The 13,690-nt window shown below is 37.2% G+C and overlaps 1 protein-coding gene across 1 annotated transcript; it reads left to right on the top strand.

Annotated features, from left to right (window-relative positions):
* Window positions 1–10,678: 10,678 nt before the first annotated feature.
* On the top strand, window positions 10,679–11,662 carry LOC140182698 (uncharacterized). Its single transcript, XM_072229944.1, has 2 exons — window positions 10,679–11,259; window positions 11,363–11,662. Exons 1-2 carry the CDS (start codon window positions 10,978–10,980, stop codon window positions 11,549–11,551), a joined length of 471 nt encoding a protein of 156 aa, XP_072086045.1. The 5' UTR covers window positions 10,679–10,977; the 3' UTR covers window positions 11,552–11,662.
* Window positions 11,663–13,690: the final 2,028 nt, after the last annotated feature.

Genomic DNA, 13,690 nt, shown 5'->3' with positions numbered 1-13,690 from the left:
CACCCTCTAAACATAATGAAGACACTTTACCATTATCACTAGCCTCGGATGATCCAGAGCCTAGCCAAGAGCATAAATTGGAATTGAAGCCCCTTCTTCCACACCTCAAGTATGCTTACCTTGAGGATAATTAGAAGTTTCCAGTTATCACTGCAAGGGAACTCACTTCTCAATAAGAGGAGCAACTGCTCAGTGTGCTAAGAAAACATAAGAGAGCAATTGGATGGAGCTTGGCGGATATAGTAGGCATCAGCCTTCAAGTTTGTGAGCACAGAATATATTTAGAAGAAGGAGCAAAGCCTATTCGTCAACCCCAAAGAAGATTGAATCCCACCATCTTAGAAGTTGTCAAGAAAGAAGTAACCAGACTACTTGAAGCAGATATCATTTACCCCATCTCAGACAGTGAATGGGTCAATCTAGTACAAGTGGTGCCCAAGAAGTCTGGAGTCACAACAATAAAGAATGAGCATGGAGAGCACCTGACAACTAGAGTACAGAATTCATGGAGGGTTTGCATTGACTATAGGTGTCTCAACCAAGCTACTCGCAAGGATCATTACCCCTTGTCATTTATTGATCAGATGCTTGATCGCTTGTCAGGTAAATCTCATTATTGCTTTTTAGATGGTTATACAGAAGAAGACCAATTTTACATGTCCCTTTGGAACATATGCATACAAAAGGATGCCTTTTGGCCTATGTAATGCACCTGCTACTTTCCAAAGATGCATGATGAGTATCTTTTCAGATCTTATTGAGAACTGTATGGAAGTATTTATGGATGATTTTAGCGTATATGGTGATTCATTCGGCCTTTACTTGGATAGTTTAGCTAGAGTATTAGACAGGTGTGTTAGTTCAAATCTTGTATTGAATTTTTAGAAATGTCACTTTATGGTAAAACAAAGGATTATTCTAGGACATGTTGTTTCTAATACTGGTATTTCTATAGATCCAGCAAAGGTGGATGTCATTTCTAGTTTACCTTACCCCTCCTCCATGAGGGAAATCCGTTCGTTCTTTGGCCATGCAGGTTTTTACAGGAGATTCATTAAGGACTTCAGTAAGATAGCATTACCTTTATCCAGACTGTTGCAGAAAGATATTGAGTTCAAGTTCAGTGAGGATTGCATGCAAGCATTTGATAAGCTGAAGATCGCCCTGACACAAGCTCCAATTGTGATAGGACCAGACTGTAGCCAGCCATTTGAAATTATGTGTGATGCCTCCAACCATGCAGTAGGAGCGGCGCTGGCTCAGCGCGAAGGTAAGGATCCCTTCGTAATCGCTTATGCATCTAAAACCCTAGATGTTGCTCAGTCTAATTACACTACTACCGAAAAAGAGCTTCTTGCTATTGTTTTTGCTCTGGATAAATTCCGAGCCTATTTACTTGGTACTAAGGTAGTAGTGTACTCGGACCATGCAGCTTTAAAATATTTATTAGCTAAAAAAGAGTCCAAACCAAGGTTGATAGGTTGGATACTGCTGCTGCAATAATTTGATTTAGAAATTAAGGACAGGAGTGGTAACCAGAATTTAGTGGCAGACCACTTGAGTCGCCTTGAGCACATTAAGGATGACTCCACTCCTATAAATGATGCTTTTCTATTTGATAGCTTGCATACAGTATCTGAAGCAGTTCCTTGGTATGCACCTGTAGCTAATTATCTAGTTAGCCATACTTTCCCTCCTAATTTTACTAAACATCAAAGGGACAAGCTGAAAAGCGAGTCTAAATATTATATATGGGATGACCCATATCTATGGAGGTGTGGTGCTGACCAGGTAATTAGAAAGTGTGTGCCCCGATCAGAATTTCAGTCCATTTTAGAGGCATGCCACTCTTCTGAGAGTGGAGGACATTTTGGCCCTCAAAGAACAGCTAGGAAAATTTTAGACTGTGGATTCTGGTAGCCTACTCTTTTTAAAGATGCTGCTGAATATTGTAAATCTTGTTTCCCATGCCAAAAATTTGGTAATATATCCAAGAGGGATGAGATGCCTCAACAGATTATGCTTTTCTGTGAATTTTTTTATGTTTGGGGCATTGACTTCATGGGTCCATTTCCAAACTCCAATGGTTACCTTTATATACTGTTAGCTGTAGATTATGTTTCTAAATGGGTGGAAGCAATTCCTACACGTACTGATGATGCTAACACTGTTGTTTCCTTTGTTAGAAACCATATTATTTGTCACTTTGGATCACCACGAGCAATCGTGAGCAATCAAGGCACTCACTTTTGTAACAGGAGACTAACAGGATTACTGAAAAAGCATGGGATAGTTCACAAAGTAGCAATAGCTTACCATTCTCAGACCAATGGACAAGCAGAAGTGTCTAACAGGGAGTTTAAACGCATCCTAAAGAAGATAGTAAAGCCTCATAGGAAAGACTGGAGTGCCAGGCTACAAAATGCACTCTGGGCATATAGAACAGGGTACAAAACACCCATTGGGATGAGCCCCTTCCGCTTAGTATACGGAAAGGCTTGCCACCTTCCAGTAGAGGTGGAACACAAGGCTTTATGGGCTGTAAGGAAATGCAATATGAATTTTGAAGAAGCTGGTGCTGAAAGAAAGCTACAACTAGCAGAATTAGAAAACCTTTTCCTAGAAGCATATGACAACTCCAGGCGATACAAAGAGAAGATAAAGGCTGTCCATGACAAGCACATAAAAAGGAGAGAGTTCATACCAGGGGAGTTAGTTCTTCTTTATAACTCAAGACTGAGGCTTATGTCAGGTAAACTAAGATCAAGATGGGAAGGTCCCTATAGAGTAGAAAAGGCAGAGTCATACGGACTTTTTCACCTGCGTCATCCTTCAAGCTCTAAATTCATAAAGGTCAATGGACATCGTCTAAAGCTTTATCATGGAGAGAAGATTAAGGATCACAAAGAACTAGAGGTTTTCCTCTTGGAAGACCCATCAACAGAAGCAGAATGAGCCTGAAGAACATCCAACTTAAGGACGTAAAAGCAAAGTGTTAGGTGGGAGACAACCCACCATGGTATGATCGTTCAAGTTTCAGTCTTAGTTTTATTTTACTTTATTCTATTTTTATTTTTGTTAATGACTCTTCTCATAATCTCCGCATATAGCTGTATATAGCCTGCATTTGCATTTGCATACTGCATAAAAAAAAATGCACGCGACGCGCAAACGTCGCTGACGCGTCCGCGTCATAGGTGTTTTCGAAACATGAAGAAAAGAAGCAGAGAGTCACGCAAAAGCGTGGCTGGAGGCATGCCTTAGGCACAACCATGCCCACGCGAACGCGTCGCTGACGCGTCCGCGTCATTTTCAAAAATAGCCTCCCACGAGTGCGCGTCGCGCATGCGCACGCGTGACCGTGCAAAAATCGACGTAAAAAGGTGTATGGCAGAGAGTTATGATGGAGTGGGGCTGAAATGGTGCTGGAAGCACAAGCCCTACCACGCGAACGCGTCACTTACGCGCACGCGTCACCTAGATTTTTGGCAATATGCGTATAAAACAGAGAGTTGTGCATACGCGAGGCTGCACTCGCGCCAATAGCACAAATCAGATCACGCGATTGCGTGACCCATGCGTCCGCGTCACCTGAACTTATCACACACCACGCGATCGCGTGACCCACGCGTCCGTGTCGCCTGCGTCGTACAGCTTATCCAGATCAGCGCCTGATATCTTATCTTTTTTTTCCCCAAATCTAAGTCTTTTCTTTTCCCTTCTTATTTCTTTCTTCTCTCTTCTTCCTTCTTTATTCTTTCTCACTTTTTTTTACTTTCTCCTCCCTTATTTTTCACATCCATTATCAAGGTTCTTTTCTTTCTTTCCTTACTTTTTACTTTTCCTTTATTATTTTTATTAATGTTTTCTTCTTCTTTTTTCTTTCACTTTCATTATATATGTTTTCTTTTTCTTTCTTTTTCTTTTTATTCCTTTAATTGGTGTTAGAAATTTAATTGGATGATTGTTTTCTTCTCTATTTAGCTTGTGAGTATATTAAGAAATTGTTTGACAATTAATATTAGTTCTTAAAGGGTTGCTTGCATGTTCACTTTAATACTTTCAATAACATATTCACCATGCATGCTATGTGTTTATGAAAAAGTCCGTATGGCATTGTGCATTATTTTTATATTACTCTATTCTACTACTCTAATGCCTATTTTTCACAAAATCCCTTTTATATTTTATTGATTAAATATAATTGTCAATACAAATAGATTGTTAGTTTGAAAGAGTTGATAATCTAACTTGGACATTTAATGCTTGATCTATGCTACTCGTGCCTTTGCCGGCATGCCAATAAACATCTTGCATTTAATAGCCATCACATGCACTTGCTATATTTCCATTGATGAACTTTTTACATGTAGTCATGACCATGTGTTAACGAGATCCTTCTTTATCGTGCATTGATTATCACTTGTACCATCCTCTTCCTTGCTCTAACCCTTAGTTTTAAAGTTACTTACTTTTTCCCTTTTCAGGATGGCCACCAATAAAGGTAAAGAAAAAGCTACTCCCAAACAACCAATAAGGAAAGGAACAAAAAGAGCACTAGCTGCAGAGCCATCTTCAACAGCAGTAAAACCCTCAACAAAAAGAATCAAGAGGATCATCAAGGTCGATGAAAAAGAGAAAGCCTTTCCAGCAAAGGACGCTGCGCGGTTCACTAACCGCTACTGTGAGCAGATGTTCTCCATTCTGGCTGAAAGGACTTATAATAATGAATACCTTCTCATCCTCCCAACCAACATTGCTAAATTTGTTGAGCCCCGAATTGAACAAAGACAATGGGGATTCCTACGGAGACAGCCACGGCAGGTTAATCTTTCATGGGTAGTTAAATTCTACTCCAATTTTCACATGCCAACCGTGCAGTCTGTCTATGTCTGTCAGAAGCAAGTTCCCATAACAGAAGAGGCCATTCAACGAGTTTTAGATCTTCCCCTGCTCCAGAAGGATTGGACGCATTCCAAGAAGCCTCTTTCAAGCGCCAGACATACCAATTTGACTGGAATGCCGTTCTCAGAGTTATAGCACAACCTAGCAGCAGATGGATCTATGGATACCATCGATCTCGACCTAAGAGCATATTGGCTTCAGCACTCACCTTGGAGGCTCCAGTTTGGGCACATATTATGTCCCATTACGTCTTTCCGAGTACTCACGAGTCCTCCTTCACTGCAGACATGGCTGCTTTACTCTGGTGTATCCTTACAGACCAGCACCTCAATTTACCAAGACACATTCGGCATGCTATGGGACACGTACAGATTGCAGGTAACATACCTTTTTCCGCCTTGGTTTCAGATCTAGTCTCAGCAGCCAGAGTTTCCTACAAAGCTGGGGACACCAAGGCCATGATTCCATGAGATGATCAGTACGTCCTTAACGGGAAGTATATCAAACCTCCAGCAGCCACTATCAACCGGAGCACAGAACCAACGTAAGATATCCCTTCTCCTACCACATCACAAGCACCTTCAATAAACCAACTGCTTCATCAGATACTTGAGAAATTGGACCGGCTTGACCGGAAAGGAAAGCAAAGGGAGCGCCGTAACAAGCGCAGATTTACATACCTCAAGGAGCTGCTTGTTGGTAACCGCCCACCTGAAGAAAACCCAGACACCCTGGACTCCACTTCATTTACCAGCACAGGGAGCCATGATGGTCCCGATTGCGGAGATGCTGTTACCAGCCCCCCTTTGTTCCTGACTGATGGCACCGAGGACGGTGCCAAGCTTTAAGTGTGGGGGGGTCGGTCAGTACTTGACTTCCGGAGGTAATTTCTCTTTCTTAACACTAATAAAATAGGATATTTATTTATTTTTATTTTATTAGGATAAGGATAGATAGCATAGTAATAGGTAATTGCAAGCATGTTCTATTTGGTTGAAAAATAATAAGCTTCTTTTCAAAGACTCTATTTTGAAAAAATTTCACTAATATAAATCAAAACTTTTGTGTTAAACTTATTTGGAAGTTGTATTTTGAACATAGTTAAAAGCTAGAACACACAACCTGTGAGACTTGAGCCTAATGACATGGTTACATTATTTAACCATAAAATTTTATTCTTGTGTGTTTGCTTCTCTATGATTGTGATCTATATTTTGTTCCATCCTATATGTCCAATGTTTAATGTGTTATATGTATGCATATGATTGAGGCCATTATTTTATTAACTCACTTATCCCAAATAGCCTACCCTTCCATTACCTTTGTTAGCCAACTTTGAGCCTTTTTAAATCCCTTTGTTCTATATTTTACCACATTACTAGCCTTAAGCGGAAAAAAAATAATACCCCAAATTGAATCTTTGGTTAGCTTAAGATAAAAATTGTGTGTCAATTAAGTGTGGAAAAATTGTGGGAACATGGGTTAATAAGGGAATGTGTCATGATAAAATGTTGGGAATTTGGGTACCTACTCATGTGAAACTAGAAAAATAAAAAAATTCATGTGCATTGGCAATGTTATGTTTATTTTTATGCTTCAAAAAAAATCCAAAAATATTCAAGTAATTAAGTGATTAATAAATGAATAAGGGGACAAAATTACCCCAATGTTAAGTTAATGAGAAAAATCAATGTACATGTGATACAAGTTAAAAGAAGAGTTGATGCATGAGTATGTAATACAAAAGTGGGAAAACTTTGGGTAACTAGGCATGAATTTAAAAGTATAGAGTGTATGTATAGGTAGGAGCTTAGGTTAATCAAGGATTCAATTTATAGCTCACTTAGCCATATATATACCCTCACCTTTACCTTGGCCCCATTACAACCTTAAAAAGACCTCATGATGTTTGCATTGGTACATTAAATACTTGTTGATTCGTTAGGTGAAGAACAAGGTTTAGAAAGCATGATTAGAGAAGAGCAGAGTGATTACCCTATACACTAGAGTGACTAGAGTGCATATACACCATCAGTAAGGGTTCAATGCTTAATCCTATGTTCCCTGCTTTCATGAGCTGTCTTCTCACAAGTTTAAATTGCTTTTACTGTATAATTTGAATTAGTGGAATTTGATTTATTTTTGTCTTAAAAGAACTTATTTATTTTTAACTAAGTAGACAAAAAATCATTTTAGCATATAGTTGCATTCAAATACATAGGTTGCATTGCATTGCATGAGTCTTACTTTTTCCTACTCATTTATTTTATCTCCTTAAGCTAAGCATGAGGACATGCTAATGTTTAAGTGTGGGGAGGTTGATAAACCACTATTTTATGGTTTATCTTGTGTTTAATTGAGTGATTTTTATCAAGTCTTCACCCACTTATTCATATGATTTGCATGATTTTATAATCACTTCCTAGTATTGTTTTATGATTGAAAACTTGCTTCCTAGAGATCTTTAATTAGTATATTTTAATTCTCCTTTATACCATTCGATGCCGTGATCCGTGTGTTAAGTGTTTCAGGCTTTATAGGGCAAGAATGACTTAGAAAATGGAGAGAAAGCTTGCAAAAATGGAAGGAACACAAGAAAGCAAGGAGATGACCAGTGAACACCGACGCGCGCGCATGGCTCACGCGAGCGCGCGGAATAGAGAAAATTGCAGCGACGCGTGTGCATGCCTGACGCGTACGCGTGGATTGGAGTCTGCACAAATGACGCGAACGCGTGGACGACGTGTACGCGTGACAAGGAAAAATGCTGAATGACGTGCACACATGGACGATGCGTATGCGTGACCTGCGCGATCTGCAGAATTAACAAAAAACGCTGGGGGCGATTTCGGGCCGCGTTTTGACCCAGTTTTTGACCCAGAAACACAGAATAAAGCCAGGAAACATGCAGAGACTCAACACACCTTTTCACAGAGAGAGATACATTCACATAATCTTATTAGAATAGTTTTTAGGTTTTTAGATTTGAATTTAGAGAGGATTACTTTCCCTCTAGGTTCTCTTTTACTTTCATAGTTTATTAGTTTTGCTTTTGGATATTGAAGAGTCATTACCTTCGTTGAAGATACTATTCTAGTTTGTTTCCTTACTTACTCTTTTATTTATTTATTCCATATTCTTAATTCTTGTCTAGAGTGGTAATTGGATTATTTTCATGAATTGTTAGTGAAGAGGATTACTTTTACTTTTAATAAATTTCGAATCTATATTTTATTCAGTTTACCATGCCTTCTTCTTATATCTTTATGAGCGCTTTATTCATGTTAATGGAGTAGATTCCATACTTGACATGGGAGTTGATTAAAAGGAGACACTTGAGTTGGAAGGCTTAAGTGCTGATTAAACTGGAAGTTGTTGGTTGGTTCTGTATTTACTAACGCTAGACCTCCTCAAGGGAGAGGACTAGGATTTGCGAATAAGAGTTAGCTCAATCGCTTGACTTTCCTTTATTTAGTAAGGGTTAACTAAGTGAAAACAACAACCTTTTTGATACTACACTTAAGAGATCCCAACAAGGATAGAACTTCCAATTAATCATTCCCCCAGTCAAGGCTTTTTATCTAGAATATTAATAATCATTCTTAGTTTTTATTGCTTTAATTTATAATTATTTAATTGCTCGTTATTCAACTCTCAAACTCTCTCGGAAACTCCTAATTAATAAATTAGTACCCTTTCTCGCAACTCGTTGGGAGACGACCTGGGACTCATACTCCCAGTATTTTTATTTTAACTTTTTGTGACAACCTTTTTAAATTGATGAGGCGGATTTTTGCTGGTTAAGAGCTATACTCGCAACGCTATTCTATTATATTATAATCTCTTAATTGGTCTAACTTCTGCCGCTCGTCACCGGTTCATTGGTTTTTTCCCGGTTTTCTCTCCAGCGGTTAATAGAGGAGGACCGGACCACTTGCATCGCCGGTTCGCGGTTAAACTAGTCGAACCGGCCAGTTCAGTCCGGTTTTCAGAACCTTGGCAATGAGTGAGTGTGGGTTAGGTAAAAAAAGGATAATGGTGAAATTGGAGATTTTAATAAGAGGAGTGTTAGGGGACAGCAATTTTTGTATTTTGTAATTATTAATTGGCCATCAATAGTGTTTTTAATGGTGTGAGACATCCAGTGGTGGAAGATCACTCATTTTTCTTTTGATGGTTAAATGCTGGCCACAAAACAGAAAAGTTGCTGGCTCCCTAAACTTTCTCTTTCAATAAAATTAAAACGGTAGAGTAGTAAATTAAACTAAATATAGTTCAATATAATTATTTTTAAGAATACTACTTATTTATCAATTTATAATTTATTTTCAAACAAGTACGCTAATCTAAAATTAGATATAACTAAATTAATTTTTTTTATTCATAAAACTAACCAAAACTTTCAATTTAATTTATATAAAATTCTTGTTATTTTCAATTACTAAAACTTTAAATTTTAATTAAAGAAATACCCAAATCATTAATTTCTAGTAAACAAAAATATCTAATTATTATGAAAATGATATAAATCCTAATTAATTTTAAACTCAGCATCATAAAATTTGATTTAATTACTTTTTATTTCTAATTTTCTTAAAATAAAATTCTCAATAAATATAATAAATCATAAATAATTTATTATTTAATTTTCAAAAACTCGAGATGTTACATATTGAGTCAGATATAATTCTTGTAGACATCCATCAACATTTGGTGATTTAGAGTGTTACGGTGTAGCTGATATCTTTCGAATGTGCTGATCAACATTGTCAACATAGATCAAGAAATATTTTTGTTTCTCTTTTGCTCAATGGAAGTAAAACTTGTTGAATACAAGGTTGTTTCTCGAGTTTAAACCATACAAGACCAATCACTTGTTAAATCACAATAAAAAGAAAGTTCTCCAACAGATATTAAGTGATGAACTTGTGTTCACTTTTCAGTTTTGACTTTTGACTACTTTAGTAGAAGACCAGTGTAATGAATATGGTTAGAATGCACATAAACCATATTTATTAACAACTTCATTTGCAGCTCTAAAGTCACCACCATAAGCGGAGGAAGAATCATTTGCAATCTGATTCAAGAAAAACTACTCTTCCACTTTGTTTTCAACATGAGACTTTGTTCCTTTCTTTGAGAAAGTGGAGGATGAAGAAGAATAAAAAGATGATGATGATTCTGCAAATGTTGATGGCATTACTTTCTTTGAGGACGTCGTTTGAGTTCGAGGGACTAATTTGTCTCTTTTTTTATCTCTTCCTACACATGTGCATCCGTAACGATTATATAAATAAAATGGGAGCCACATCACACGTCTCCGTTACGTTTAATGGACCTGGATGGACGGAGGGATCAAGATGTCCAACTTTTAAAGAGGTCAGAAACTTAAAAGTATTTTCTAATCCTCGGGGACTTAAATGTCTAGGGGGCAAAAAGTTAGGAATCTATTTGTCATTTTCTAAAAAAAATAAAGGCATCATGTGCAATGCATATTTTTGTCAAAAATTAACTATAATCTTCATTTTTTTACCAAATATCACTCTTCACCAAAGAGATCCCTAATTATATAAACTATCATATCAATAACTAATTGAGGCATGACTAAATCAAAACATTTTAAATTTTACTTTAAGGAAAAAAAATTATTTTGAGGTGTACCTGAAATCGATTGTAGGAAAATGGATTTGAAAAGAAAGTTGGAGATGATGGTAAATGCGCCTGGGGTGGCTTCACGTCAGCTCCAGAACAACAATTGCAGGTACCTGCAAAGGAGTCTAATTCCTAAGTCAGCAAGAATTCAAGTAGGGATAAGTCTAGAGTGTATAAATTGGACCTTCATTCCTTGCAGTTACCCAAGCGACGTTGATAAACATATTCTAGCCCGCCAAACTGGCTTTTCAAGAAGCCAGGCACGTCCATCTCTTTCTTTTCGCATTCAATTATTATGGTAGGTAGAGGGCATTGTCAATTAAAATGTAAATGTATGTCTGGAAATGAATGAAGGAGGTTTCAAACTGGTTTATCAATGCAAGGGTTCGTCTAGCAGAAGAAGAATGCTTGGGGTGAGTGATGGACACATTTGGATCAATGGAGCTTGATTTCTCTTCATACACCCAGCAGCAGCAGCAACAGCAGGGTTTCAATGGGGTTTCTTTGACTCTAGGGTTACAACAGCACGGTGGAAGCGGGGTGAGTCTGGCGTTCCCTCTTCCTCCGGTGAGCAGTCATCATAGCTCGCTCTTCTACGCAACAACAATTGATGCTACTATGCCTACTATTGTTGGAATGGCACCGAAAAACCAGGATGCCATTGATGCTGCTATTGTTGGAATGCTTGCAGATCCTAAAGAGGTTTAACTTCTTTCATAAAGCTTAGTGTCCATAATTTTAATCCTTGATTTCATTATTCGAAAATCGTGCCAAAAATTGAACATGTATATGCCTTGTGCTGTAGGTAAGGGCTAGAATCAGAGATGTTCACTTTTTACCTTTCAATTCTATTGACAAGAGAACTGCTCTGACTTACATTGATGCTGATGGAAACTGGCACCGTGCAAGCAAAGGCGCTCCGGAGCAGGGAACAATTTTTAGTTTATTCATGATTTGTGAGAGGTTCTGGCCTGTTCCATTGATGCTGATATGATATTCTTTGTTATGATGAATAGATCATGAACTTGTGTAATCTAAGGGATGATGCTAAGAAGATGGTTCATGCCATTATTGACAAGTTCGCCGAAAGAGGCCTTCGTTCCCTAGCCATTTCAAGACAGGTTCTTACATCAAAGTCTTCATGCTTTAATTTTTCAGTACATGTTCCCAAGTTTCTTGTAAATAATAATAATAAAGAGGATATGAATCTGAAGCATCTTCTCTGCTACTGCAGGAAATTCCTGAGAAAAGAGATGTTAAAATGAAATAATACTTAAAAAAGAGATGATTTAATAATATTAATTAACATCTTAATATATCTACATATGTGAAATATTATATTCCCTGCCACTTCCAAATTTGTTAATTAGTTTTTTTAGTTCAGTATATTTTTGAAAGGAGAATATATATTAAGATTTCATTCCTATGAAAATATACTAAACTATCTGATTTGTTTGATAAACTGAGTTTGCAAATATTTAAGGCTAGAGTGGTTATCCTTTTTAGTTTATATTCTTAGCAAAGGGAGCCAGATTGAGCCAAGACCAGGTACTAATTATTAGAATTTATCTCTCTCTAGATAGCTAGTTAGTTATATTTGATTTATTATTAATAATGTTAGTGGAGTAGATAGTAATTGAATGCCTTGCAGAGTGAGTTCCTGAACTTTGAGAAAGCTAAGAGAAGGATAGAAACAAGATAGAGCCAAAGAGGTTAAAAAGATAGCTACTCTTAATTAATAATGAGTTCTTATCAAATAGCATATTTCTTGTGAGACTGCTAGTTTAGTTTTTTCTTCTACAAAATGCTGGTAGTTTGCTATTTATTTGAGCAATTATTTATTTCTAATGTTCAATTTTCTTTTGCATGTAATATTTATTCACACGGACATGAATAGTGAAAATGTTGGAAGGGTCTGTAGCAAACTTTTTAAGCATCTCTAAGAAAACTCCCAATGTAATAGAACTAACAATATTTCTTAGTTTGATACTTTGTATAGGAGTTATTACTTTTGATTTGCAACACTAAAAAATCATATATTATGTTTAATACTTTGAGTTATATAATATTGTCTATGGATTATGATTTTTTATTGTGGAATTTAATAAAAAAAATTTTAGCACGATAAGAACAACAGTAAAAACTGCAATTTTAAAAGATAAAAAATATCACTTTTATTCGGTAAAAAGGGCAGTTTGTAATTGCCATTTTAAACAACATGAAACGCCATTTTAACCCAGTAAAAACGGCAGTTTCAAATGCCGTTTTGACCAATATAAATGTCACTGTTAGGGTAAAAATGGCAGTTCAAAAATGCCATTTTAACTAACAAAAATGCCGTTTTAACCAATCGAAAATGCCATTTTTACCTTGAAAATAACGGCGATTTGAACCGCCGTTTTAACCAACCAAAAACCGCTGTTTTAACCTATCCAAAAACTGCCGTTTTAACCCAAAAAATTGTGACGGTTTTCTGAAACTGTCGTAATAACCAGAATGGCGCCCAGAATTACGTCACTTTCTAAAACTGCCGTTCTTGATAATAATGGCAGTTCAAACCGCCGTAAATACCTAAAAAACCGTCGTTTTAACCAGACTTTTTTGTAGTGCATTAGGAGAAGAGATCTTATCCGATCAAGGTGGGAAGTTATCCCCTCATTGTTTGGGAGGTTATAGTAGAATGGCGGTTAAGCTGTTGTAATCCCCGTAACTGAAGTAATGGAGGGGGAGCTCTGACTTGCTCCCGAAGCCCAGTCGAACTCAGGTCTTAGAGCCCAAGTCTAATGTTATTCGGGTATATGGACCCGCCGATTGGATCTGACCTCCATAACAGGCTAGGTTGTGAGGACATTTTGAGGACCATCTTCGAGTAACAGTCTAAGTCATAAATACGAATCCTTTGTTTGTTGGTCACCGAGCTTGGCATGTTGAGAGATCGACAACTGTCTGAGTAGGAGCCAGATCGATCTTATTGTTGGAGTCAGTCGTGATGTCTTGTTTCTCATGTCAGATTATGCTTAACACAAGACGAATCTCTGCATGGTTTCACTATAGATCAAGTCAAAAACATCATGTAATTCTTGGAGAGCATGTACATTGTTTTAATTGCTCTCGTGTCTTTTCAGTTTTCTTG

The sequence above is a fragment of the Arachis hypogaea genome, chromosome 20 (assembly GCF_003086295.3).
Source record: "Arachis hypogaea cultivar Tifrunner chromosome 20, arahy.Tifrunner.gnm2.J5K5, whole genome shotgun sequence".
Lineage (NCBI taxonomy): Eukaryota > Viridiplantae > Streptophyta > Magnoliopsida > Fabales > Fabaceae > Arachis > Arachis hypogaea.
The sequence above is the reverse complement of the archived record's forward strand: the minus strand, read 5'-3'. Positions and strand labels throughout refer to the sequence as shown.